At 42.0% G+C, this 23931-nt stretch overlaps 1 protein-coding gene across 1 annotated transcript in view; it reads right to left on the minus strand.

Moving 5' to 3' along the window:
• The window catches only part of LOC147899385 (uncharacterized), a 503340-nt gene that overhangs the window by 115742 nt on the left and 363667 nt on the right, over positions 1 to 23931 (minus strand). The window contains exons 23-28 of the mRNA XM_087377716.1: positions 15581 to 15751; positions 15040 to 15276; positions 14687 to 14785; positions 14275 to 14382; positions 13899 to 14042; positions 12735 to 13463 (exon numbers count right to left, since the gene is read on the minus strand). Of these exons, the coding sequence (XP_087233842.1) occupies positions 12735 to 13463; positions 13899 to 14042; positions 14275 to 14382; positions 14687 to 14785; positions 15040 to 15276; positions 15581 to 15751 (1488 nt within the window). The remainder of the gene's footprint in view (positions 1 to 12734; positions 13464 to 13898; positions 14043 to 14274; positions 14383 to 14686; positions 14786 to 15039; positions 15277 to 15580; positions 15752 to 23931) is intronic.

Raw genomic sequence — 23931 nt, forward strand, 5'->3', positions numbered from 1 at the left:
GAACTCAGGAATGAAGTACTTGTAAAAGGGTAGTGGAAGCAAAAAAACCAGTCCCAAGAACACAACCAACACGTCTATGCAGAAAAGACAGGACACTACTATGGTTATGATATTTTCTATGCTGGGGAGCACTCTTTCTCAGGGGTAGTCCTTCTGATCAAACATGAGCTTCAACCAGTTATTGCTTTACATGCAACAATATCCATGGAGATATAATGCCTATATATGTGGGGATTTCAATCCACAATAGGGTGACAACACCTCCAGACATGACCATATGTTAACTCCTAAAAGGCATGCATGGTCTCAATTACTATTGCATCTAGATTTGGTTGACCTTTGGAAAGAATTGTAGCCTTTGTCACCTGGCTACACATTTCAACATAATGCCCATTCTTCTTATCAGGCACGTCTGGATCGATGGTATAGTGTAGCTCCACAACAAAATGGGGATTTTACATGTAAAATGTGGATTGACTATGCCTTTGTGCATTCAGACCATGCACCTCTCTGGTTGCGGTTATCCTTTCATGATATGCCAGATGATAGATTGCCACCAAGGAGACATCTAATCATAAACAATAGCTATTTGCAACATGCTGATTTCAAGGCAATGGTTACCGAAGCATCTCATTGTCTGTCCTCTAGCAGCCATACTCATCTTGATGATGCCTGGGATTCTTTTATTTCCAAAATGCAAGTTGTGATTAGAGCTTATGGCAAGTCTTACATGAAGACTCTGAGGGAAACCATTGCTCAGGCCAAATCTGTTATGCTCTAGCCGAGATAGCATGACCTCGGAAAGATTGGTGGGCATTTTCTCTTAGATGACCAACTTTTGTAATAGTTAATGTGCGTAAATGAAACGGTCAAGAGAAGTAACTGCCAAGGTCCTAGGTGAGGGTGAAATGGCATTGACTAGGTGGTTCTGAGTGCTAAGGCCTAGGTGCACCTAAATGTGCAATAATGCCAAGGGGCAAGTGGTTTTAAATGTACCCCAAGAGAGGGGTAAATGGTGCACCAAGTGGAAAGGCTAAAATGATGACATTTGGCAAGGGGAACTATCTAGGGAAATGAGGGTCTCGTGGATATGCATGAGGAAAAGAAAAGAACGAATTAATTAGAATACATGTGATCTACGAGAGTAGGCTGGGAGGAAAATACAGATGCCATCGCCCGTGATCTGTGTCAACAAGGGAATAGAGTTTCTTTCAGTAGAGATAGAGTTTGTATCAGTTGATATCAGAGCCGAGGCTACGAAGGAGATGGAAGTGGGATCGTCGAACGACTTTAGCGCCAAATCGACAGACTAACTGTTGGTGTAACGTGGTGACAACGGACAAATTGGCCTACGTATCGTTTGGCGTAGACTATCTTGACGGAGATCTCATACGGTCCTTCGACATCGGTACTTGGTGGCTGACCAGATAAATACGAAGCCACGGGAAGGAACGTGGTCCGTCAACGAGTACGGGATCTCTTTTAGTCAGCGGATAATCTACCTCGTGGGATTTTGACAGACGACTGCGTGCAGATATTAGGAGGTGAAACGGAACGAAGGCTTGGGGTCATAGTTGACGTAACGAAGACTGTACGGGACGGGACCTGGTTGACGAGCACTTACGTTCATTTACGTAGGCCTCCCTCTATCAAAACGCTGTCATCTATAGCTTACAGAGATCCTGGTTGATTGACGGTGTAACAAGAGAAACAGGAAGAGTCGTCATCGCCATTGTCTGCCAGTTTTTCGTACCTAATTGACATTATAGGTCCAGAAGGTCGCACGTGAACCGACGCGCATCAGAGGAGCTTTGGTATCTTTAACGGTGGAAGGAAAAGATTGTGGTTAAAACCCGATCGTTGAACTCGGGATATATATTAAAAAAAACGAACCAGAGATAAATACGACAAAGAGGACCAATCGAAATTTCGAGGAGAAATCAGGGAGCACCTTCTTTCGATACAGTTTTTATATATGGTCCTGTTGTTTTTGCACCGTAAAAGGAATGTTCAGAGTATTTTATAGTTGGGAGTTTAGGGCGCAGGAGAAAGAAAAACAGGAAAGCAAAATAGAAAAGAAGTGTATATATATCTTTTATTTGGGTTCTAGAAAAGACTGAAAAAAAAAAAAAGAAAAAAAAACCATTTTTCATTGTGAAACTATGGAGGCAGAAGGGCAGAATTCTAGGGTGAATCCTAGTGAGTCTAGAGTACAGTCTACACAACAGATGTCACATCACACAGTAGGATTTCGATATTAGAAGATGCTTTACAGCAGATTATGAACCAGCAGCTTCAAGTGAATGCTGGTCAGAATGAGATCAGGGAGATGGTACAAGCCTTGTCGGCTAGACCGTCTAGAATTGATAAGGGCAAAGCTCCAGCAGAGCCAGAGCCCAGTATACATTCATTAGAGTGCGCAAGGGTCAAAGTGCCTAATATTGCTAATTATAGACCGGAGAAGTACTCTGGTCGGATGACCGAGCGCAGCTCTGATGTGATCGAGGTTTGGTTACACAAGTGGGAAGAAGCCTTCGCCATTTGTGAAATTAGATCTGATCTAAAGAAAATCCGTGAGGCCACACACCTGTTTATTGAGGCAGCGGATAGATGGTGGATAAAGCAACAGAAGGATCAAGTTGCTCCTACCACCTGGGAAGGGTTTAAAGCTGAATTTAAGAAACACTTTCTCCCACCTGATGAAGAGTCCCGAGCTTGGGATGCTTATAGAAATCTTCGTCAGAGGAGTCTGTCGGTGGCAGAGTACACCGACAAATTCAGGGAATGTGTCATGAAAATAACAGACCCTCTCCCTATGTCGGTTCAGTTAAAAGACTATATCTATGGACTGAACGACAAAATCAAAATGGAAGTTCGGGCTAAATATGTGACTACATTAGATGAATCTATTGCAGTAGCCCTGAACTATGAGGATGCCAGGGGCAGATCTGGTGGATTTGTGCAGGCAGGGACTCAGTATGAGTACCCGAAAAAAGGGGGATTTCAGAGGAAATGGATTTCAAAGACAAGTGTCTCGCAGCCAAGTGGCCAAACCAAGCAGGTGAAGCCGGTTGAGGGACCAGTAAAAACAAGTACCACCGTTTGGGTGAAAAGGAAAAATAACTCCAATGGTAGCCCGGGCTTGGTCAAAGTCCTCATTGACCCCTGAACAAAAAGAGAAAGCTAGAAAAGAAGGATTGTGCTTCGGCTGCCTTCAACGACATCAGTGGAAGGATTGTCCACTGAATAAAGACTGTCGCACGGCTAATATGATAATATTTGAATGCGACGTGGAAATGCAGGAGAGTCCCAATGCGGAACATATGCAGATGCAACTGGCAGGACCTTCTCAGAGGTTAGTACCTTGTTTGTTATGTGTATCTGTTGCTAAGTTAGTAACGAGTGCACCTGATAACATCCTATCTAAGCCCGCAACAACGGGGTATACGGCCTTTAATGATATGGAGTTAATTAAAATGAAAGGGCAAGTGGCCAATCATGATGTCATTGTGTTGTTTGACTCGGCGTCAACTCACAACGTGATTAACTCCAAGCTCGTGAAGAGGCTGAAATTAAAGACAAGTCCATCCGACTATGCGTATACAGTCAGGATGGCAGACGGAAGTTCAACTGAAGTATGGGACCAAAGGGTTACCCAGTTGGAGCTTTGGATTCAAGACTATGCTGAGAAGCTTGATTTTGAAATGACCAAGCTTGCTCATGCAGATATAGCCCTGGGTATGGCGTGGCATTCTAGGAAGAATCCAGCCATTGATTGGAAAAAGCAGGTATATCAATTCAAGATGAATGATGTGCTTTATGTCTTGCGAGGTGAAAAAGATATACCTCAGGAACCGTTGGTTTCCGTGATGGAAATCAGAAAAGCTCAAGTAGAGTTTTTATTCCTTTGCACAGCATCGGTAGAGCCGGTTGATGATTCTTCGGCTAGCACTGATGTTACGCAAAGTGGTGAGATGGCCAAGCTGGCTAATCTTATAACAGAGGAGTTCTCTGAATGTTTTAGGGATGAACTACCTTATGGGTTACCTCCAGAGCGGAAAGTTCAGCATAAGATTGAACTGATCCCGGGGGCAGAACCTGTAAATAAACCTCCCTATAGAATGAGTTTTACCGAAGAGGCAGAGGTGCGTAGACAACTGGAAGAATACCTCAAGTTGGGGCAGATTCAACCAAGTTTCTCACCTTTTGCTTCGCCAGTGATATTAAAGAAGAAAAAGGATGATACGTTTCGCCTCTGTATAGATTACAAAGCATTGAATAATATCACTGTTAAGCACAGGTATTCGACGGCTCGGATTGATGATTTGCTAGATGCATTACATGGAGCCATGATTTTCAGCAAGATAGATCTTAAGTGTGGCTACCATCAAATCCGGATTAGAGCCGAGGATGTGCATAAAACCGCTTTTAGAAGCAGGTTTGGTCATTATGAGTTTTTGGTAATGCCCTTTGGACTTACCAATGCTCCAGCAACCTTCGTCATGCTTATGAACGATTTACTACGTCCGTATATCGGAAAGTTCGTAGTACATTTTATTGACGATATCCTGATATTCAGTAAAAGTATTACTGAGCATCGTGAACACTTAAGAATAGTGTTCAGTACTTTGAGGAAAGCCAGTCTTTATGTGAATAAAAATAAAACTATACTGTGTATGGTTAGGCTTGAGTATTTAGGGTTCATAATTACTCCACACGGGGTAGAAATGGATCCCAAGAAAGTGGTTGCGATACTGACTTGGCCAATCCCACAGAGTCTGACCGCGTTGCGATCATTATTGGGATTTGTCCAGTTTTATAGAAGACATATCAAAGGATATTCCGAAATAGTATCGCCATTGACTGATCTGACCTCAGATAAAGTACCTTTTATTTGGGGACAGAATCAACAAGAAAGTTTTAACACCATAAAACAAGCTGTGGTCACAGGACCGGTGTTAAAAATAGTTGATCCCCAGAAACCGTTGTTCCTAGAAACCGATGCAAGTGGCATTGCGGTAGGAGCAGTTCTCCTTCAAGAGGGAAGGCCAGTAGCCTTTGAAAGCAAGAAGCTTTCTCCCTCTCAAAGGAATTGGCCAACTCATGAATTGGAGTTGTATGCTGTTATCCATGCTTTGAAAACATGGAGGCATTACTTGTATGGTTCAGAGTTTTATGTGGATGTGGATCATGATACTCTGAAACATTTTTGTAAACAGCCTGACTTGAGGGGCCGCCAAGCTAGGTGGGCAGAGCTCATGCAGGAGTTTAATCTAACGATTCGGTACCGAAGAGGAAAAGACAATAAGGTTGCTGATGCGTTGTTTCGCATTATGCACAACCTGAGTTTCACGGTATTAGAGAGTGCTCTAATGACCAAGATAAGAGAAACTCAAAAAGTGGACGAGTTTGTCCAGAGCTTGTGGCCTAAAGCTCATGTGTTAAAACCCGGGGAAAATGAAAAGGATGACCTGGCATCCAGAAAAGGCCAAACTTATGCAAGATATACCATAAGGGATGGTATGCTAGTTAGAAATGGCAAGGTTGTAGTACCTGGTCAGAATGATCTCAGGCAGAGAGTCATTCGACAGTGCCATGATAGCCCGTGTGCGGGACATCCAGGTGTCGAGAAGACATATGATCTCGTGAAGCGAGATTTCTTTTGGCCAAAGATGAAAAAGCATATTCATGAATATGTGACACGGTGTTTCTCGTGTCAGGTAAGTAAGGCCGAGCGGGTGAAGCCACCCGGACTTTTACAGCCCTTGGAAATACCACTAAGTAAGTGGGAGAGCATTTCCATGGACTTTATTGTAGGGCTGCCTACGACGCAAGGAGGGTATGATTCTATCCTTGTGGTGGTTGATCGTCTAACCAAGATGGCTCACTTCATTCCGACTAGAGAGTCTGTTAGTGCCCCGCAAGTGGCGGATTTGTTCATTAGACATATATTTCGTCTGCATGGATTGCCTAGATCCATAGTGTCAGACCGAGATGTCAGATTTACCGGTCATTTTTGGACGGCGGTATTTGAGACACTAAGGACTGAGTTAGGAATGAGTAGTGGGGATCATCCTGAGATGGATGGTCAGACGGAGAGAGTCAACCAAACTTTAGAGGATATGCTGAGGGCATATGTGTCATTGAGGCAACATACGTGGGACAAGTGGTTGCCATTGTTGGAGTTTGCCTACAATGATAGAAAACATTCCTCTACCGGGTTCAGTCCGTTTGAACTGAACTATGGTTATAGACCAGCCAACCCGACTATAGTTGGAGTACCTCAGAAAGTGCCTAGTGCCGCGAACTTTGTGGTTCAGATGCGGGAGATGCTAGCACTTGCGAGAGCTAATATCCGCCAGCTATGGATAGAGCCAAGGTGTATGCGGATGAAAACTGGTCTATAAGGGTATTTAAGGAAGGAGAAAAGGTTTTTCTCAGAGTTCCTTCGCACTCGAAGTCGTTGACTTCAGGAGAGTGTGCTAAGTTATCACCTCGATACTGTGGGCCGTGGTTAATTCTAAAGAGAATAGGCAGTGTAGCCTATAAATTAGAATTGCCACAGGGGTGTAAGGTGCACCCGGTTTTTCATGTTTCGCGCTTAAAGAAATTTTTGCATACAAGTGACTCACTAATCGAAGGTGTGGTTTTGTTTCAGGAGATAGAGGATATTGCAAGGCGCAAGCCAACAAGAATCCTGGACCAAGGAACAATGCAAATACGAAATCGGAAGATACCCACGGTGTTGGTTGCATGGCATGGTCAGCCTCTATCGGAAGCTACCTGGGAATCCGTATACCAGTTACGGAGAGTGTTCCCAGATTTCATCATCAAGGACATTGATGCTTGAAGAGGGAAGGAATGTTATGTTCTAGCCGAGATAGCATGACCTCGGAAAGATCGGTGGGCATTTTCTCTTAGATGACCAACTTTTGTAATAGTTAATGTGTGTAAATGAAACGGTAAAGAGAAGTAACTGCCAAGGTCCTAGGTGAGGGTGAAATGGCATTGACTAGGTGGTTTTGAGTGCTAAGGCCTAGGTGCACCTAAATGTGCAATAATGCCAAGGGGCAAGTGGTTTTAAATGTACCCCAAGAGAGGGGTAAATGGTGCACCAAGTGGAAAGGCTAAAATGATGACATTTGGCAAGGGGAACTATCTAGGGAAATGAGGGTCTCGTGGATATGCATGAGGAAAAGAAAAGAACGAATTAATTAGAATACATGTGATCTACGAGAGTAGGCTGGGAGGAAAATACAGATGCCATCGCCCGTACCTAAATGTGCAATAATGCCAAGGGGCAAGTGGTTTTAAATGTACCCCAAGAGAGGGGTAAATGGTGCACCAAGTGGAAAGGCTAAAATGATGACATTTGGCAAGGGGAACTATCTAGGGAAATGAGGGTCTCGTGGATATGCATGAGGAAAAGAAAAGAATGAATTAATTAGAATACATGTGATCTACGAGAGTAGGCTGGGAGGAAAATACAGATGCCATCGCCTGTGATCTGTGTCAACAAGGGAATAGAGTTTCTTTCAGTAGAGACAGAGTTTGTATCAAAATCCGAATGTCAAGACCTCACTGAACTCAGCCATCATCGTTCGTTGTCCATGCATGAGCAAACAACACTATGCCAGGCCAGACATTGTCTTAAATTAAATGATTACAGGAAACTCGCCAAATGGGAGACTAGAGCAAGACAAAGAGCCTTTACAGATAAAGGTTGCTCTTCCAAAGAATTTTTCAAAAGTTTTCATCAAAGGAGACTCAAAACAGAAATTTGCAGGGTGCTTATGTCTGATGGATCATGGACCACCTCACGGTCACAGCTTGCTTCTGTTTGTGTGCATCATTTCTCTCAGCAATTTGGTTCCGCAGTTCCTCCCTCACAACCCGTACACCGCTCCCACTGACTCCTAAGAGTAAAGATAATCTCCGCCCAAATGGAAGCGAGAGTGTCAGCCTCCGTGCATAAATGGCCCCCAAGGACAAAAGAACATCATGAACACCATATCCGCTCATAGGATAAAATCTGTATATATTTTTCTCCACATAGATTGTGCATGAGGGTAGACACTGAACACATGATAGTGTCAATTTGCGGGTTGTGTGTGAATAAGCCAATGTAACTGGCTGCACATGTAAAAGACCTTTTTATTTTGAACTTGAAAGACTAAAAGTTTTTTGCAGGGACTTATCAGGGAAATGATGAATTGCAATGTGGTTGTACCAGACTTCCAGAGCAAGGTGGTCCAGTGTGTGGTCAAGTGAAATGTTTTTGGGGTCATGAAAATCAAGTCATGAAGGGTTTTTTAATTTTATTTTCCTGAGTCAATGTGTACTTGGATGTTACCCATGTCAAGGGGCTTTTCATTTCTGTGTACGGGGGATCATTTTGCTTGCACGAAATTTACTCTTGCAACATGTTTCTCCTATTATTTCCACTACTCAAGCTTTGGAATTGGAGGAACCCTTTACTGAGAGGGAACTATCAGATGCAATCAAATCCTGTGGCAGATGGAAATCTCCAGGATGGGATGGTTTAATAGTTGAGTTTTTTCTCGAAGATTGGCCTATTTTGAAGCATACATTGCTACATATGGTAAATGCTGCATGGCAAAATCAGAAAATGCAAGACACATGGAAGAGAGGTCTTGTTAAACTCCTTCCAAAAAAGCAAATTTGTGAGTCTTTGGAAGACTGGAGACCTATCACTCTTATGCCAGTCATTTACAAAGTCACTACCAAAATGATTGTTGACCGGCTAAAGGGGTTTTTACATGATGGGTTGCATCTTGCCCAATATGGCTTTGTCCGGCGTAGGCATATCACAGATAACATTGCTAATGCTTATGTTGGAATTGAATATGCCAAATACACGCAGCAGGATGTTTTGTTATTGCAAGTTGATATTGCCAAAGCCTTTGATACTGTTCGGTGGGATTTTATTTCATTGACTATGCAGGCATTGGGATTTGGCACAAAAATGCAGTAACTCATCACTTGGCTATATCAAGATAGTAAAGCTGCCTCCATACTTTCAGGGGATATATCTCCATCCGTGACTCTTGGCTTTTCTGTTAGGCAAGGATGTCCCCTAAGTGCTTTACTTTTTGCCATAGCCACTCATCCAATGCTTCAATATCTGGACCACCTTTTGGACACTAACCAGTTGCACGGTTTGGAGATTCCTGGCAGTCATGGCATGATCACTCAGGCATATGCTGATGATTCATTCTTTACTCCAAAAAATACTCGGGCTGATCTGTCCATGATTATGCAAGCTCTTTCTACATATGGATTGGCTACTGGTCTTCCGGCCAATTTTCAGAAATCAAAATTGTTGCCGTTGCATGCACAGGAATGGCACAACCTTCTGTGGCCTGGGAAAATTGTCCCCGCTTCTCAATTCATTCGACACCTTGGTTATCCTCTAGGTTGGGGACTCACCCGTTCCCAACAAACTAATTGGGTGCTAACAAAGTTAAGGGCAAAACTTGAATATTGGAAGCTTGCAACTTGGCCATTACATGTTCACTATGTTCACTAAGGCAGATCTGGCTTCTTTCATGTCAGCTATCATCGAAATTTTCTGGTGTTCAAAAAATGGCAAGAAAAGTCTCAGATTACTCTCTATGCATCGTCTCTGTTCTCCAAAGATGCACGGGGGTCTGAATATTCTCAATATTCAAATGCATTTACTTGCTCACAGAGGGAAAATGATGATACAGTTTATGCAAGGAGATCAGCCTTGGGCTTTCATGATCCATTCTTTCTTATTACATATTCATACCTCTGCCTTTGGGCATTGGCAACCTACTCAGGGGGATTTCTTATTTGGCTCTATCCAAGGCAAGATCAGAGGCTGCCCATTTGTCTCTCGCCTGCTTCTTGATTGGAAACATATCTTATCCCACTTGGAATGGCATGGCAGAGATTCTCTGTCGGGAAACTCTTTGAGGGCTGAGAATATTTTTTGGTCAAAAGTATTCCACCCTCCTTTGGCCATACAAGAACCCAGACGTTCTTATTTTCTCTCCTTCAAAGGCATTTCATCTGTGGCGGATGTACTTCAGGATGATGGCACAATTTTATCCTTTTCTATGGCTGCTAGCAAATACGGCTTGGGAGCTCATTATTGTCCTTTATGGCATAGGATTTTAGCAATGCTTCAACCGTACTTGCCGGTACCTCGTTTGGAACTTCAGAATAGACTTGAGGATTGGATTTTACGCTCTTCTTCCTCATACAACCGTCCTTTGAAGCTCTCACATATCACAGTGTCATCTCTGTATAAAGTGCTATTACCTCCGTCTTGGATTTCTCACAGAGCAAATACTGTTTGGCATATGGATCGCCCAATGAAGTGGTGGAGAAAAAGGCTACATCTCCTTTGGCATTACAAAGTCCCTCTTCAGCAACAGCTTTTCCTTTGGCGAGTTCTCCTTGGCATTTTTCCATCTGGCCAGTTACTCGCACACAGACATATTGCTCCGGTTGTTTGTCACAGATGCCAGCACTGTATTGAATCTGTGCTTCACATTTTTTGGTTCTGTCCACATACTTGTGATTTCATCGCTCTCATCCGACAGAGGCTTCGAGCGAGATTTCCTACTGTTACTTTCGGAAGATTTTTTTGGTTGTTTGGTTTTCATCCAGCGAGACAGGGTTTTGATTTATTTTTTGTATGGGTGCGCTTCTGAACACTATGGACTTTATGGATGGACAGAAATGATAGAGTCTTTGGTGATCCACTATTTTCATCCTTTCTTTTTTTCAAACGATCTGTACAGCAATCATTCTACGATTGTGTTTAGACTCGTTTGATTGATCAGGATGTGTATACAGCTTATACTGAGATCTTTAGTTGAGTAGTAGTTACTTCGTTTTTGAAGTAACTATGAATGTAATTATTTTACAGCAATAAAAGATTTCTTCTCACAAAAAAAAAAAGAGTGAGTCAAAAGATAAGGCTTTAGCCTACAAAAGCATGTACTTGGTGAAGCATCAATCAATCAATATCTGCATCGAGTTCTTGCAATATCTTCTTGTATCTCTTTATCTGAGCTCTCTCTCTCTACAATATGGCAGTCACCTTCAATCCACCATAGTTGTATGAAGCGATCCCTACATGTCAACTTCTTCAGACACTAGACTCTAGAAAGCCAAGTGTATATGGGATAACTCCCAATATGACACATGGCATGTCTAGGACTCACTAGACTATAAAACACCCCCTATACACCTAGAACACTCATTTTTGACTCACTTTGGCTTCATATTCCAACATAGAGGCATTGCAGGTTTACCCCTCTCACACATCGGCCAGTATATGGACTAACATCAAGCATACAATGATGGCCATCTGGGCGACCATGCAAGGGCCTTCTCGCGCAGCCTCTGCAAAGAGAGCTGCATTCCTTAGAGAATGGAGGGGTACACCCTTCTTCTCTGAGTCTATCACAGGGTTGAGATGGCATTTTCAGTCTCAACATGGTTGTTTTCCATCTCTTTATGAGGAGTTTTTTTCGTGCATTGCATGATGTATTTTTGCTTATAAAGAGGAGCTTTTTCGTGCATTGCATGATGTATTTTCGCTTTGAGCTTGCCCTTGCAAGATTTATTTATACTTAATGGAAGTATCTTTTTTACTCGAAAAAAAAAAGATTCTCACACGGAGTGGTAGAGAAGAGCGTTTTCAGATTTCTAGATCTCTCCGCCAATGCTGAGGCAACGCGTCACTTATTCGATTCGTAGACACACATTACTCATACAGAACGATGAAGGACTTCTCGACAATGAGCTTGTGGATGAGAACTTTTAGTGTGTTTCTATGGAGTTCTAGAGTAGTACTATACTACTTTATATCCTAGAGTGCCATGTGTCACTGTGGGACTTATCCCATATACATTTGACACTTAGAGTGTGTGTGTGCCTATCCTATAAAGGCATTGTACTTTTCATGTCAAATCACTCAAGTCTCAAGCCTTTCTTGGTGATGTAAGTACTTTAAATTGGTTGTACATTTCTTTCTAGCTTTCTTTCATTTCCATTATGTTTGTTTAGTCTTGCTTTCACTTTCCATTTCATGTCTTGCATCTACATGTGGTATCAGAGCTAGGCTACCTTCCAAGAGGTTGAGGTAAGAGATTGAGGACATTGAAGCCTCTCTTCCTCATTCCCCTTGGAGAAATGCCTTCTCCAATCCCACCTTGAGCTCTCCTCTTTTCCACCGTAAGCTCTTCTCCTCCTACCCAAGCCTCACCAACATGGAGCTACCCATCCATGACATGATGCTGAGATTCTACCACAACTTGGAGCTGCCACATATCCCATGCTTTGCCCACCATTGCTCAGCCAACTGAGCTGACATTGGTTTCAGATGGATAGAGAGGGACACTACCACTAGATACCTGGGCTGTGAGGTAGGCATTGCAGATATAGTCCTTGTCCCTCTTGCATCTTTCTCGTGATCCTGTTATACATTTTAGATTATATCTTGATGAATTTTGTTTCACTTGTAAGGATTATACTAGTTCGGCTTCTCCACTAAGGGTTTATTTAGTTTTATCGCATTCAATGCACAATCACTTTTGAACAGAGTTATGAGTCATTAAATATCTAGTTACAAAAGTATGTCTTCCATTCCTTATTTTGGTTTCATTAAATATTGTACCTTCAAATTTGAATAGTAAGTTCTAGGAAATGTGATGTATGAGAGGTCAGACATATACCTGAAGATTTTCCTTTTTCAACATGATTGCTTCAAGTTCTGCTTCCAAACCTGCCAGCTTTTGTAGGATAATTTTCAGCTCCTCTTGTTTTGCCCGTAAACCTTCCATGACCTTTTGATATTTTTCTTCTGCAGCCTTCAGTTTTTGCCTTTTTGGAGCCACAAATTTTGCCACTACATCATACTTGTCCATGGCAATTATCCATTTGCAAAGCCCCTCAGCTGCAGCTGAGGCATTTGCAGCTCTTTCTGGTGTGAATTCAGGATTATTTATATAGTTCTGACGTATTTTTGCCATAATTTTAGAGTCTATGTTATCTTTGTCATACTCCTTTAAGTTGGAAAGAAAATCACGATTGTTTAGCAATGTCACAGATGGTTTCCAGTAGTCCAGCACAAAGCCTCCTTTTCCATCAGGAAGCTTTGCCGGTTTTACATCAAGGATCACACAAACAGCCTCCATGACCAGCTTCACAGCTGCTGGAGGATTGGCCAGCTTCTTCACATAATTTATGTCATTTGCTGATAAAGTATCAAGAGCTGCTAATGCTTCTTCGAGAACAGGCATGGCACTTGCTAATGCGGCTTCACATTCATCCCTTATGAGTTTTGCTTCGGCTGCCTGTTTACTTGCTTCTGCCTCATCACGTTGAACAACCGATTTCTTGGGTTCAACTACCTCCTTCTTTTCCCGTTCCACTTTGAGCATCAGCTTTTCCACCTCCTCAACCTAGAAAAACAGCAATGATAGTTCATGTTTTTAGCATAATGTCCTGAACTCACTTCCATGCTTTAGACACAGAGGATAATTCAGAAATTTTCAATGGAAAGGAGGCGAGAAAAATATGATGTTATTATGATAGGTTTATAATAGTATAGATGTATTGCATGCAGCTGCAGTCCAAACGCTTTGAAAATAGCATATCAGATGATGCATCCTTATCAGAAAAATCAGTTCCTACTTACTTTCATTTGGTAATTCAATTAAAAACAAGAGTGCTAAAGTCAAACAGGTGTTTACAAAGAATTGACCTGTTTGATGGCAGATATTTGGATGTGTTTGAAAAATTCATCATGAAAATAATTGTTATAAGGAGATTTCCCAGGCAAGCATAATACTTTAATATAAACATTGTGAAATTGATCACTTAATGAGGTGACGTACAGTCGTGATCAGCTTGGGCTTTAACTCAGTGAGCTCTTGCTGCATGACCGCCACTTGTTCAGCACTAGAGCTAAGTTTTTCCAAGCCCACTTCATACCCCCGTTTTTGCTTCAGCTTTTCTTCCTGCTTTGAGAGCAGAAGTGTCTGCAAACAAATAAGACACCAGATTTGTCATAATCTGGCACATGTTCATTGGAGCCGTCATGTATATCAGGACCATGCCTAAGTTCATCTCTAATGGTCCTGAAAATGAAATGAGAAGTATTCATAGTCCAAAGGCAGGCTTGAATCAAATGCAGATTGTAGGGAATTCGGCACGCTGTATCTTACAAAGAAATGGAAGGTTTGCAAGGCTACTGTCAAAACATATTCCAACCTGAAAAGTTGAAAGAAGCTCCAGATATGACGTAGGTGTCACATAGTTATACCGTCCCATCTTAGTTTTCATTTCATGAGAGAAATAGTGCACCCTTTCATGAAATGCCTACAACAGAATACATCACAGTCGATCAAAAGTTCAAACAATCTAAAAATTGACCGACGTCGATTAAGGATGTGCTTTTGGCAACTCTTAAGCCTTCCTGTGAATATGAAAGAATAGCACATAAAAATTACAGCATGGCATAAATTTTCAGATTTTATTAAATAAACATATAAATAACAAATATATACAAGTCAACACTATGCTCCAATAACTATAAATGACAAATGATCTTATCCTATTCAATTACACCATTCATTTACACAGAAATAAAGCAATGTAGGAAAGCCTGGTATGATTTTCTCACCTTGCATATACGTACAATACTCGTACGTATTCTGGTGTCTAATGAAATTTCTTTCAAAAATTTGTATGCAACCGCCTCTAAGGCATCTTCTGGCCATTCCTATAGATGAAATTGTGTTCTATGTTACTAGATTCACTTCCATCAAAGTCTCTGTAAAATTATATTTTTGAAGAGTTCTCTGTCATAATGTTAAAATAGTTTTTATAACACATACTTATTGGAATGTATCTACGTATGTTTGGGAGTAGTTCTTATGCTCTCTCACCCCCTATTGTGGAATACTCCAGTCACTTAAAGCCCAAATGATCTTCCATCAAAATACTACTCCAGGGTATTAAGTTTTATGTTTATACCTGGAACCAGTCTATGGTGCAACAGTTGACCAACGATGGAAACTGTCTTATCCTGTCTTTAAATGCTTGCCCCACGGGGCTCATACAAAAAATGACATGAAGGTTCTTCTTACATTGGTTTACAAAAAATCTCCAACTTTCTACTGGCGTATGAAGCTCTATTCCCATTTTTGTTGCTTTTTCTTTAACTATTTCTTGGATAGTTGCCTTTTCATCACCGGGAAAAATATTTGGAACCTGTAGGAATAAGATAAGATGATCAAAATTCAGTCAAGATGATGTGTTTTTTATATATATTATAGAAAATACGTGTATCTGATTGCATTATTTTCCATGTGCATCTGGATTCATTTTGTCTTTCTATAACTGCCATTATAATATTTTTTGCACAAAATCTATGTGATAATTATACGACAGTATGTATCTTATTGCCCTGACACTAGATCAAATTTTTGATAGATTAAAAAATTTTAGACTTTGATTTGTGGGTATTTTGTATAGATATCCATAAGGCCTATTTATCCTGGTTCATATCCTGTACCTCTCCAGAGTTCAAGAGATTATTAATATCTTCCACAAAGCCTTCATCTTTGATTTGCGTATCATTGAAAAGGAATATGTTTGGTAATCCTGGATCAGCTCCGGATTTTCTTAACATGCTTTTCAAGTCTTCCCTCCATTCAATCATGGTATAGCTTCGGCTAATCTCAACCTGAAGACATGTGTTAGTGATTTCTAATTCTGAAAGTAGCATGGTTTCTTGTCTAACATTCTTAGAGAAAGAAGATGATATGTAGAAAATGCAGTATTGAAGCTATTCCTATATGATATTAATGAGGATTCCTAAACCTACATAAGTACCGAAATCTTAAAATAATGTGTTTCTATCTCCTAAGAGGACCAACACCATCTGCAGCAGTTTTCTCTAGCACTACTTGTGATCAAGCACCAGGGCGGCATAGTGTGAATGTTCATGCGAGCTAAATGGGGAACAAGTTGCAAGTTCAGGTTACAAGTTTGTGTACATTACTCTAACAAGAGAATCTTTCAAACGTCGGATTGTCCTCTCTCCTCTGTACTGCTCCCCCTATTTCGCCCTTGCCCTCTTCGTAGGTTGCTTACCACTTATCATCTCAGACATCAATGCTCCCCCTTCCTTCAGTCACTTTCACATTTAGAAGTCATAGAAAAGATTAATTGGATTTTGTCAGGAACAAGCAGTCCTATGAGATACAGGATGTGCAAATGGTTGAAAATTACAAGTAATATTTGCACAGGATGTGAGCCAACATTAAAGGACGAGTGAGTGATCCCTGACAGTGTAAAGTCCAATCTTCAAGACGATATTGAAGTTCAATTCTTGGAATCAGTATGAAAGGTTGAAGCATCTGTTACACACACACACACATGTGACTCCCCTAGATGCACACATGCACCTTAGAGCAAGCCCTTGATCACATTTATCCCAACATACCCCCCCTCAAGGGTTTGCCTCTTGCTATGTCAAGGATACATCTAGTCACATAGTTTCTTATGCCATCTCATGGTGGTCAATGATAAATCTATGGCTAGGATGCCTATCCTGAAGTTCCAAACGAGGTACCGGCAAGAATGGTTGAAGCATTTCTGAAATTTTGTGCCATAAAGGACGATAATGAGCTCCCAAACCATACTTGCTAGTAGCTGCAGAAAAAGATAAAAGAGTGCCATCATCCTGAAGTACATCCGCTACATAAGCAATACCTTTGAAATATATAAAATAAGAACGCCTGGGTTCTTGTATAGCCAAAGGAGGGTGGAATACTTTGGATCAACAAATATTCTCAGCCCTCAAGGTATTTCCCAACAAAGAATCCCTGCCATTCCATTCCAAGCAATCATGAAACGATTGCTGCAGAGATCTTTTGAAAAAAATGAAAGATGGAAAAGTAGGATCACCAAAGACTCTATGATTTCTGTCCATTCCCTGCCTGGGGGGGGGAACTGTTATGGATAAATTTGACCAAAGTAAAAGACATAAATATGTGTGTGTGCTTGTATGTGTGGCAATAGTATAATAAAATATGGTGTGCATAAGGCCCAGGGTTGAGGTGGCAGGGCATGACCATGTGCCACTTTTCCACGTAAGAGGACCCATAAGGTGCGTTGTACATACTCCATGGTAGTAATAATATAAAATGATAAGGTGGCATGGGTCCTCCATGTACCACCCCTCCACCTAGGCGGTCCCACGCCTGCATTTAGTGAGATATGGCCCAAGGACCATGGGAGAATTAATATAAAATAGGTGGAGATGGATATTATATTGGATTATTTCCTCCATGTAGGATAGGCCCATGTGGGGGGGGGGGCTATAGAAAGCCCAAGAATGCAAGTTAAATAATGGGAAAGTAGGATGAGGTGGCAAGATTCCTTGTGCCAACCCTCCACTTGTCCTCCTAGATGTTTGAACGTATTATAAAATTAGGAAGAGACCAAAGGAGTATCTTAGACTTGGGATATGGGGGTTGATTTATGTGAAAAAATGAGGCAAAGGGTTGTCACACACAATTGAGAGTGTGTAACTGCCTAGCCCATGGGAGACTCTTCCACACACACCATGCATGTGGGAGGATGCATTTATTGGGAGAGGCCCCCTCTCTTGGCTATAAAAGGAGGGGGCTATTCCTTGATGGGACACGCTCATTCTTATAAAGCCACCTAGCTAGTGCTTTGATTTCTTCCCCCCATCCTTCCTTTCAAATAAAGCATGATCCTCCTCCCTTGATGTCTTCATCTCTATATTCCTCGTCCCATTATGTACATGCTCCTCTTTCCCCTCTCCCTCTCCCCTTGTGCCATAGTCTCCCTCTTCATTCCCACCCCTCTTAATCCCTTTTTCCCACCCATGTTAACGCTTCTCCCCTCACGTTCCCTTTTCCTATATTCCCCTCGAGCATCGCCATGCCTAGCGTCTAGCCTCTTGTCTCGAATTCTTTTCTAGTTAATAGTGGCTATGACAAATAGTAAAGCATTGAGGGGACAGCCTTGCCGAACAGAACAACCAAGAGTCCATGTTGTAGAAATATCCCCTGAAAGTATGCAGGCAACTTTACTGTCTTGATATAGCCAATTAATAACTTGTTGCATTTTTGTGCCAAATCCCAAGGCCTGTATTGTTTGTGAAATAAAGTCCCACTGAACAGTATCAAAAGCTTTGGCAATATCAACTTGCAATAGCAAAACATCCTGTTGCATATATTTGGCATATTCTATTCTAACATAGGCATCAACAATGTTGTCTGTGAGATGCCTATGAGGAATAAAACCATATTGTGCAGGATGCGACCCATCATGCAAATAGCCTTTTATCCGATCAACAACCATTTTGGTAATAAATTTGTAAATAACTGGCATGCACAAAGGCATAGTCAACCCACATTTTGCATGTAAAATCATCATTTTGTTGCGGGGCTACACTATATTAGCGATCCAGTTGTGCCTGGTAAGAAGAAAGGGCATTGTGTTGAAAAGTGTATCCGGGTGAGAAAGGCTGCAATTCCTTCCAAAGATCAACCAAATCAAGATGAATCAGTAATTGAGACCATGCATGCCTTTCAGAGGTTAACATATGAGTATTTCCTGATGTATTGTCACCCTGTTACAAGGCATTCTTGAAGTCCCCACATATAAAGGCATGATATCTCCATGGATATCGTTGCAGGGCATCCCAAATTGCACTTCTATCCCGAGAAGATTGAGGTGCATATACAGAAGCAAATTCAAACACCTCGCCTTGAATGATGCATTGAAGAATAATTCATCTGCCTTGATTGTCATTTAAAGCAATAACTCGCTGAAGCTCATGCTTAATCAAAATGACTACACCTGAGAAAGAGTCTTCCCCGGCATAAAAGATATCATAGCTGCAGTTATGACCGGTCTTTTGTGCATAGACATGCTGATTGTGTTCTTGTAATGCCACTATATCAGGCTGAAATCAATTGATATACGGCCCCACAGATTTCCATTTCCTACTGTCGCACATCCCCTGGACATTTAAGGTAAGGCATTTGATATGAGCAAGCATATTTATAGAGATTTATAGGAAAAAATAGTTATGTACAGCAGCAACCTTCAGGATGTCAAACCTGCATTTCTATCTCAGGGTCAGGGCCTCTTCCCTGAGAAGAAACATCCGGGACAGCAATGCAGCAACCTCTTCTTCAGGAAAGAGGATTCTGCTAGCTGTCACTGCAACGCATGTGATTCCAATTCTTCAGTTGGCCTCTGGAGAAAATCCACTAGAAGAAGCACCATTCCAAGTGCGAGGGGGTGGAGGTCGTCGAACATAAATAACTTTTCTAGGACTTTGCCATCCATCAATTGGAGTTTTTGGTCCTTTTGCTGAGAGTTGAATAGCAGGAAGCGAAGGGGAAGAAGCACTCCCATTTGAAACAAGTGGGGCTTTGCCTTTATCCTGATTTGCAAAAAACTGTCTATTACCTTTATTTTTATTTCCAATAGAGGCAGGAGCATCCTTATTGGGCATATGAGCAGGCAAAGTAGCAGGAGGCATTTTATGCTGACTCAATGGACACTGCGAAGCCATGTGTCCAAATTTTTTACATTCAAAACAAGCCCCTACAAATAATCCCCATTTCAATTTATAAAATGCACTTCCCATGTCAACATTGTTCACCGTGACTGAATAAGACTCCGGTGTGGGATTATCAGTATCTCAAAGAATGCAAAATCGATTAGAGTTGCTGTTAGGCCATGGTGGGCAAACCACTTTGCCTAAAATTGCTGCAATTTTAGGGAAGAGTGAAGCTATGCATTGTGGGAAGTCTACAACTTCAACCCAGACCGGACATCAATGTCGAATTAGAGCCTGATAATCCCTTGTGGGGGACCATGGCAAAACGTGCACCATTTGCTATCCAAAAAAGAGTGGCTAATGTTCCAAAAACATTTGCCAGTGAATCTCATCTACCATAATGACCTCAAAAAAGCCTCTGGCTGCATAGTGTACCTTACGAACAAACAAGCCAGCCAGTGTTCAAGTCAACCAATTGCCTACCTCTGCAACAAGTGGCATCCGACCTGGGAAAAACAAAATGACTGCATTTTCTCTAACTGGATCTACAATTTCATCCACTTCAACCATTAGACCAACCGATGGAACAGAGTCTTTCCACTCTTTCCTTGTGTCTACAAATCCTTCGTGCATGACATCATAAACCAGTTGTGCTTCAACAGAATCATGCACGGGGTCATGCTGACCCTCAGCCTGCTTTTGCTTTTTGCATTGAGCCAATCGATCCTTTTAAAAAGTTTTTTCATAAGAGTATTCAGCCATGTCTTCTGAAGAAGATGGAACCCAAAAAGGGGGGTACCTGTAAAGTGATAAAAGAGAAAAAACAGCCCACAAAGAAGAAGGAAATAATGTATTTGCAAGGAGAAGAAGAGGAAAGAGATATTTGGGGATTTAGAGAGAGGAAAATGTAGGTTCTGGAGAAGGAAAAGAGAAAAAACCAGAAAAAGATCCAAGATGAACTAGAAATCAGAGAAAAAAGAGAGGTTCTGGCGATGGAAAGAGTACACAAGACCCAGGAACCAAAAAGCGTGAGTGGAAGAAAGCAATGAAGGAAGTGAAGACGGACCCCAGTCTACAGCACATTGAGGCACGAAGGATCCAAATGGAGCAATATGGAAACATGCATTTTGGAGCAGGGGGTGTTAAAACATGGGAGGCTCAATTTGCAAGTATCGATCTCAAATTATATTGTGTTTATGTGGTTTATTAGGAGGTTGTTTCTTTGTACTAACCCCTCTGCAAATTGTCATCTTGCAGCTTGATATCGTGGGCAAGTATCCTACTCCTGTTGAGACAATCTACCACCGCCACCATCGCAGAGGAGATACATGGAGGCAGTTCTATGATGACGGGTTGATTACTGAGGAGCAGTATATCCGAGCTACTGGAGCGCCCCCTCGGGTATTTAAAAGTAATTAAATAATGTCAATATTGTAAATAAAGATTTGATTTTTCATACATTGATACACGTTGTCCCTCATTTATAGGGTCCTAGGGCTGATCAGGAGGAAGAAGATGAGGAAGAAGGGAGTGAAGAAGGAAGTAAAGAAGGGAGCGAGGACGTAGAGAACTTAGATTAGTCGAAGAAGTAGTGCTAGCTACTCTTGTTTGTACTTGAAGCCATTGGCTTGGCTTCGTGCCTCTCGTATATATACACTCCTCTTATTTTTTGTACTTGAAGCCAAAGGACATGGCTTGGCTTCGTGCTATATGTATATACAAGAAGTTTTTGCACTATGAATTAATATACACTCCTTTTATTTTTTTGGCTTTCAATTTCCTTGTGCAACGTTCTATCAATAAATGCCTTGTGATCTAAATGTTTTGAAGTTGTAATGTTTTATTCAAAATTGTAATCGTCGGCTATAGACATAATTGGAATCATGCTAATTAAAATGCGGTTGGCTGTAAGAATTGAATTGCACAATGTGAAAATGGGATTCTTGTAACCACATAGCATACACAACATACATAGCATTCTGTTCAACCACACAAAATTCTGCTTTTATTAAAGAAAAAGATTCTATAGAGCGTCTACAAGCACGTCTATGCACACGTCTTTCTGTTTTTTTTTTTAAATTTCTAAAGAGCGTATAAAAGCGCGTCTATAGGCACATCTATCTGTTATATAGATGTGCCTATAGACGCGGGTCTGTAGATGTGCAAATAGACATGCCCGTAAGTTTTTTTAAAAGTTAAGAAAACGCGTCTGTGTGCGCGTCTGTGGGTGCTTTGTCTTGTTGTGATCCACGTGTCCAGACTATCAGTCATCTTAATGCAGGCCGCCACCACCTTTGTATTATATTTGGATACTCTCCCGACCAATACTTCCAACTCTAGATCCTCCAATTGGGCTACCAATTCTCGTAAACCTATAAAAGGTTTCATGTGAAATGTGTTAATTTATGTTGGGAATACATTACCATGTAAATTTGTAATCTAAAATGTTCTCTGTTTTAGGTCCTCCATATCTTGTTACTATTCTATGATGAGCTGGCTGAGCATAGTGATGGCACTGAAGAGGACACTCATGAACCTGTGGAAGAAGAGGATGACCACATAGATGATGGACTGGCTGAGCATAATGATGGTACTAGAGAAGACACTCATTGATTAGCAGAAGAAGAGGATGACCACCTACTTACTGATGTCACTCGAAGGCAGGTGGTGCCGGAAATGACTCTTGGAAGGGTTATTGAATCGATTGTGCATCCTAACCAACCTAGGAGGGGCCAAGAGACTGGATGACTTGAAGGAACCGTCCACATTCAGACTGGAGTCTGGAACTTCAGACTTGCAAGGCAAGGCCATAGCATATAGGGAGAAGAAGATGTCGCGGACCTTGCTCTACTCGACTTATACATGTCAGAAGCTGACCCCCCAATGACACAGGAGGTTCCTGGAACTACATACGAGGTGGTTTTTGATAAGTGCAGAGAAGCTAGGTTGTGCTTGAATCCGGACAAATGTTTCTTCCTCGCCTTACGAGGGGTTCTCCTTGGCCACATCGTCTCAGCTGAGGGAATGAGACCACGGACCCAGCAAAGGTGGAAGTGATATTGACCTTGCCTATTCCTCGCACACCCAGAGAAGTCAAGTCCTTTTTGGGACATGTGGGTTATTATAGAAGATTCATCAGGTTCTATGCCGACATAGCGGTGGCGTTGACGGAACTCCTTCGCCAAGAGCAGTCCTTCAACTAGTCGGCACCTCAACAACTGGCGTTTGAAAACCTCAAGGATCGTCTAGTAAAGGCACCCATCTTGCGGCAACCTCAATGGGATGTCATTTTTCATGTGCATGTAGATGCAAGTGGGCTGGCGATCAGGGCGATATTGGCCCAACCAGATGAAGAGCACAAACTCGACCTACCTGTGTACTTCGCAAGAAAACAACTCAACGGAGCAGAAAGAAACTATAGCACCAATGAACGCGAGGGCTTGGGCATGGTCTATGCCATGACAAAGTATCGGCACTATCTCTTGGGCAGTAAGTTTGTCATCATTACTGATCATCAAGCTCTCAAATACTTACTAAACAAACCAACGCTTGGGGGGAGATTGAGTAGGTGGATTCTTCTATTTCAAGAGCTATTTCAAGAGTTTGACTTTGACATCCTAGTGAGAGCAGGCCGATTGCATAAACCAGCAGACCACTTGTCAAGGATCTCTTCAGGTGAAGCAGCCATAGGAGTTGATGATGACCTTCCAGAGGCGGGCCTTTTCAGTGTCGGTGTCACACCAAAAGATGACTGCCTGTTTGCTGTGGACTGCTTTCCCCCATGGTATGCAAACATTGTACACTTGTTGTCTAAAGTAGAGTTCCCCAAAGGGTTAACTCCAGCACAAAAGCGGAGGCAGATTGTCAGGCTGCTCCTTTCAAACTGATCGCGGGTCAGTTGTACAAGCTGGGGAAGGACCACATTTTAAGGAGGTGTGTGCTCCCTCATGAGACACAAGCCATCCTTCAGAAGGCTCTCACTCAGGAATGGGGGGAGGTCATATGGCACTAGAGGCCACTGCTAGAAAGATAATGCGCTCTGGGTTGTGGTGGCCAAAGCTATTCCAAGACTGCTATGCTCATGTGCGCCGCTGCGGCTCATGTCAAAGAGGGGGGCCGAAGCCTACCTGACGGGAGTACCTTCCCCTTAAGCCATCAGCCTTGTACCACCCTTCTATAGATGGGGATTGGATTTTGTTGGACCCATCTCTCCTGCAACTCGAAGAGGGAACAAGTATGCTCTAATTGCTACTGATTATGGCACTAAATGGGTGGAGGAGAAGGCTGCGAAGACTTGCACTGCTCAAGTTGTG

The sequence above is a fragment of the Dipteris shenzhenensis genome, chromosome 8 (genome assembly GCF_047967505.1).
Source record: "Dipteris shenzhenensis isolate YYH24624 ecotype China chromosome 8, Dip_SZ_1.0, whole genome shotgun sequence".
Taxonomy (NCBI): domain Eukaryota; kingdom Viridiplantae; phylum Streptophyta; class Polypodiopsida; order Gleicheniales; family Dipteridaceae; genus Dipteris; species Dipteris shenzhenensis.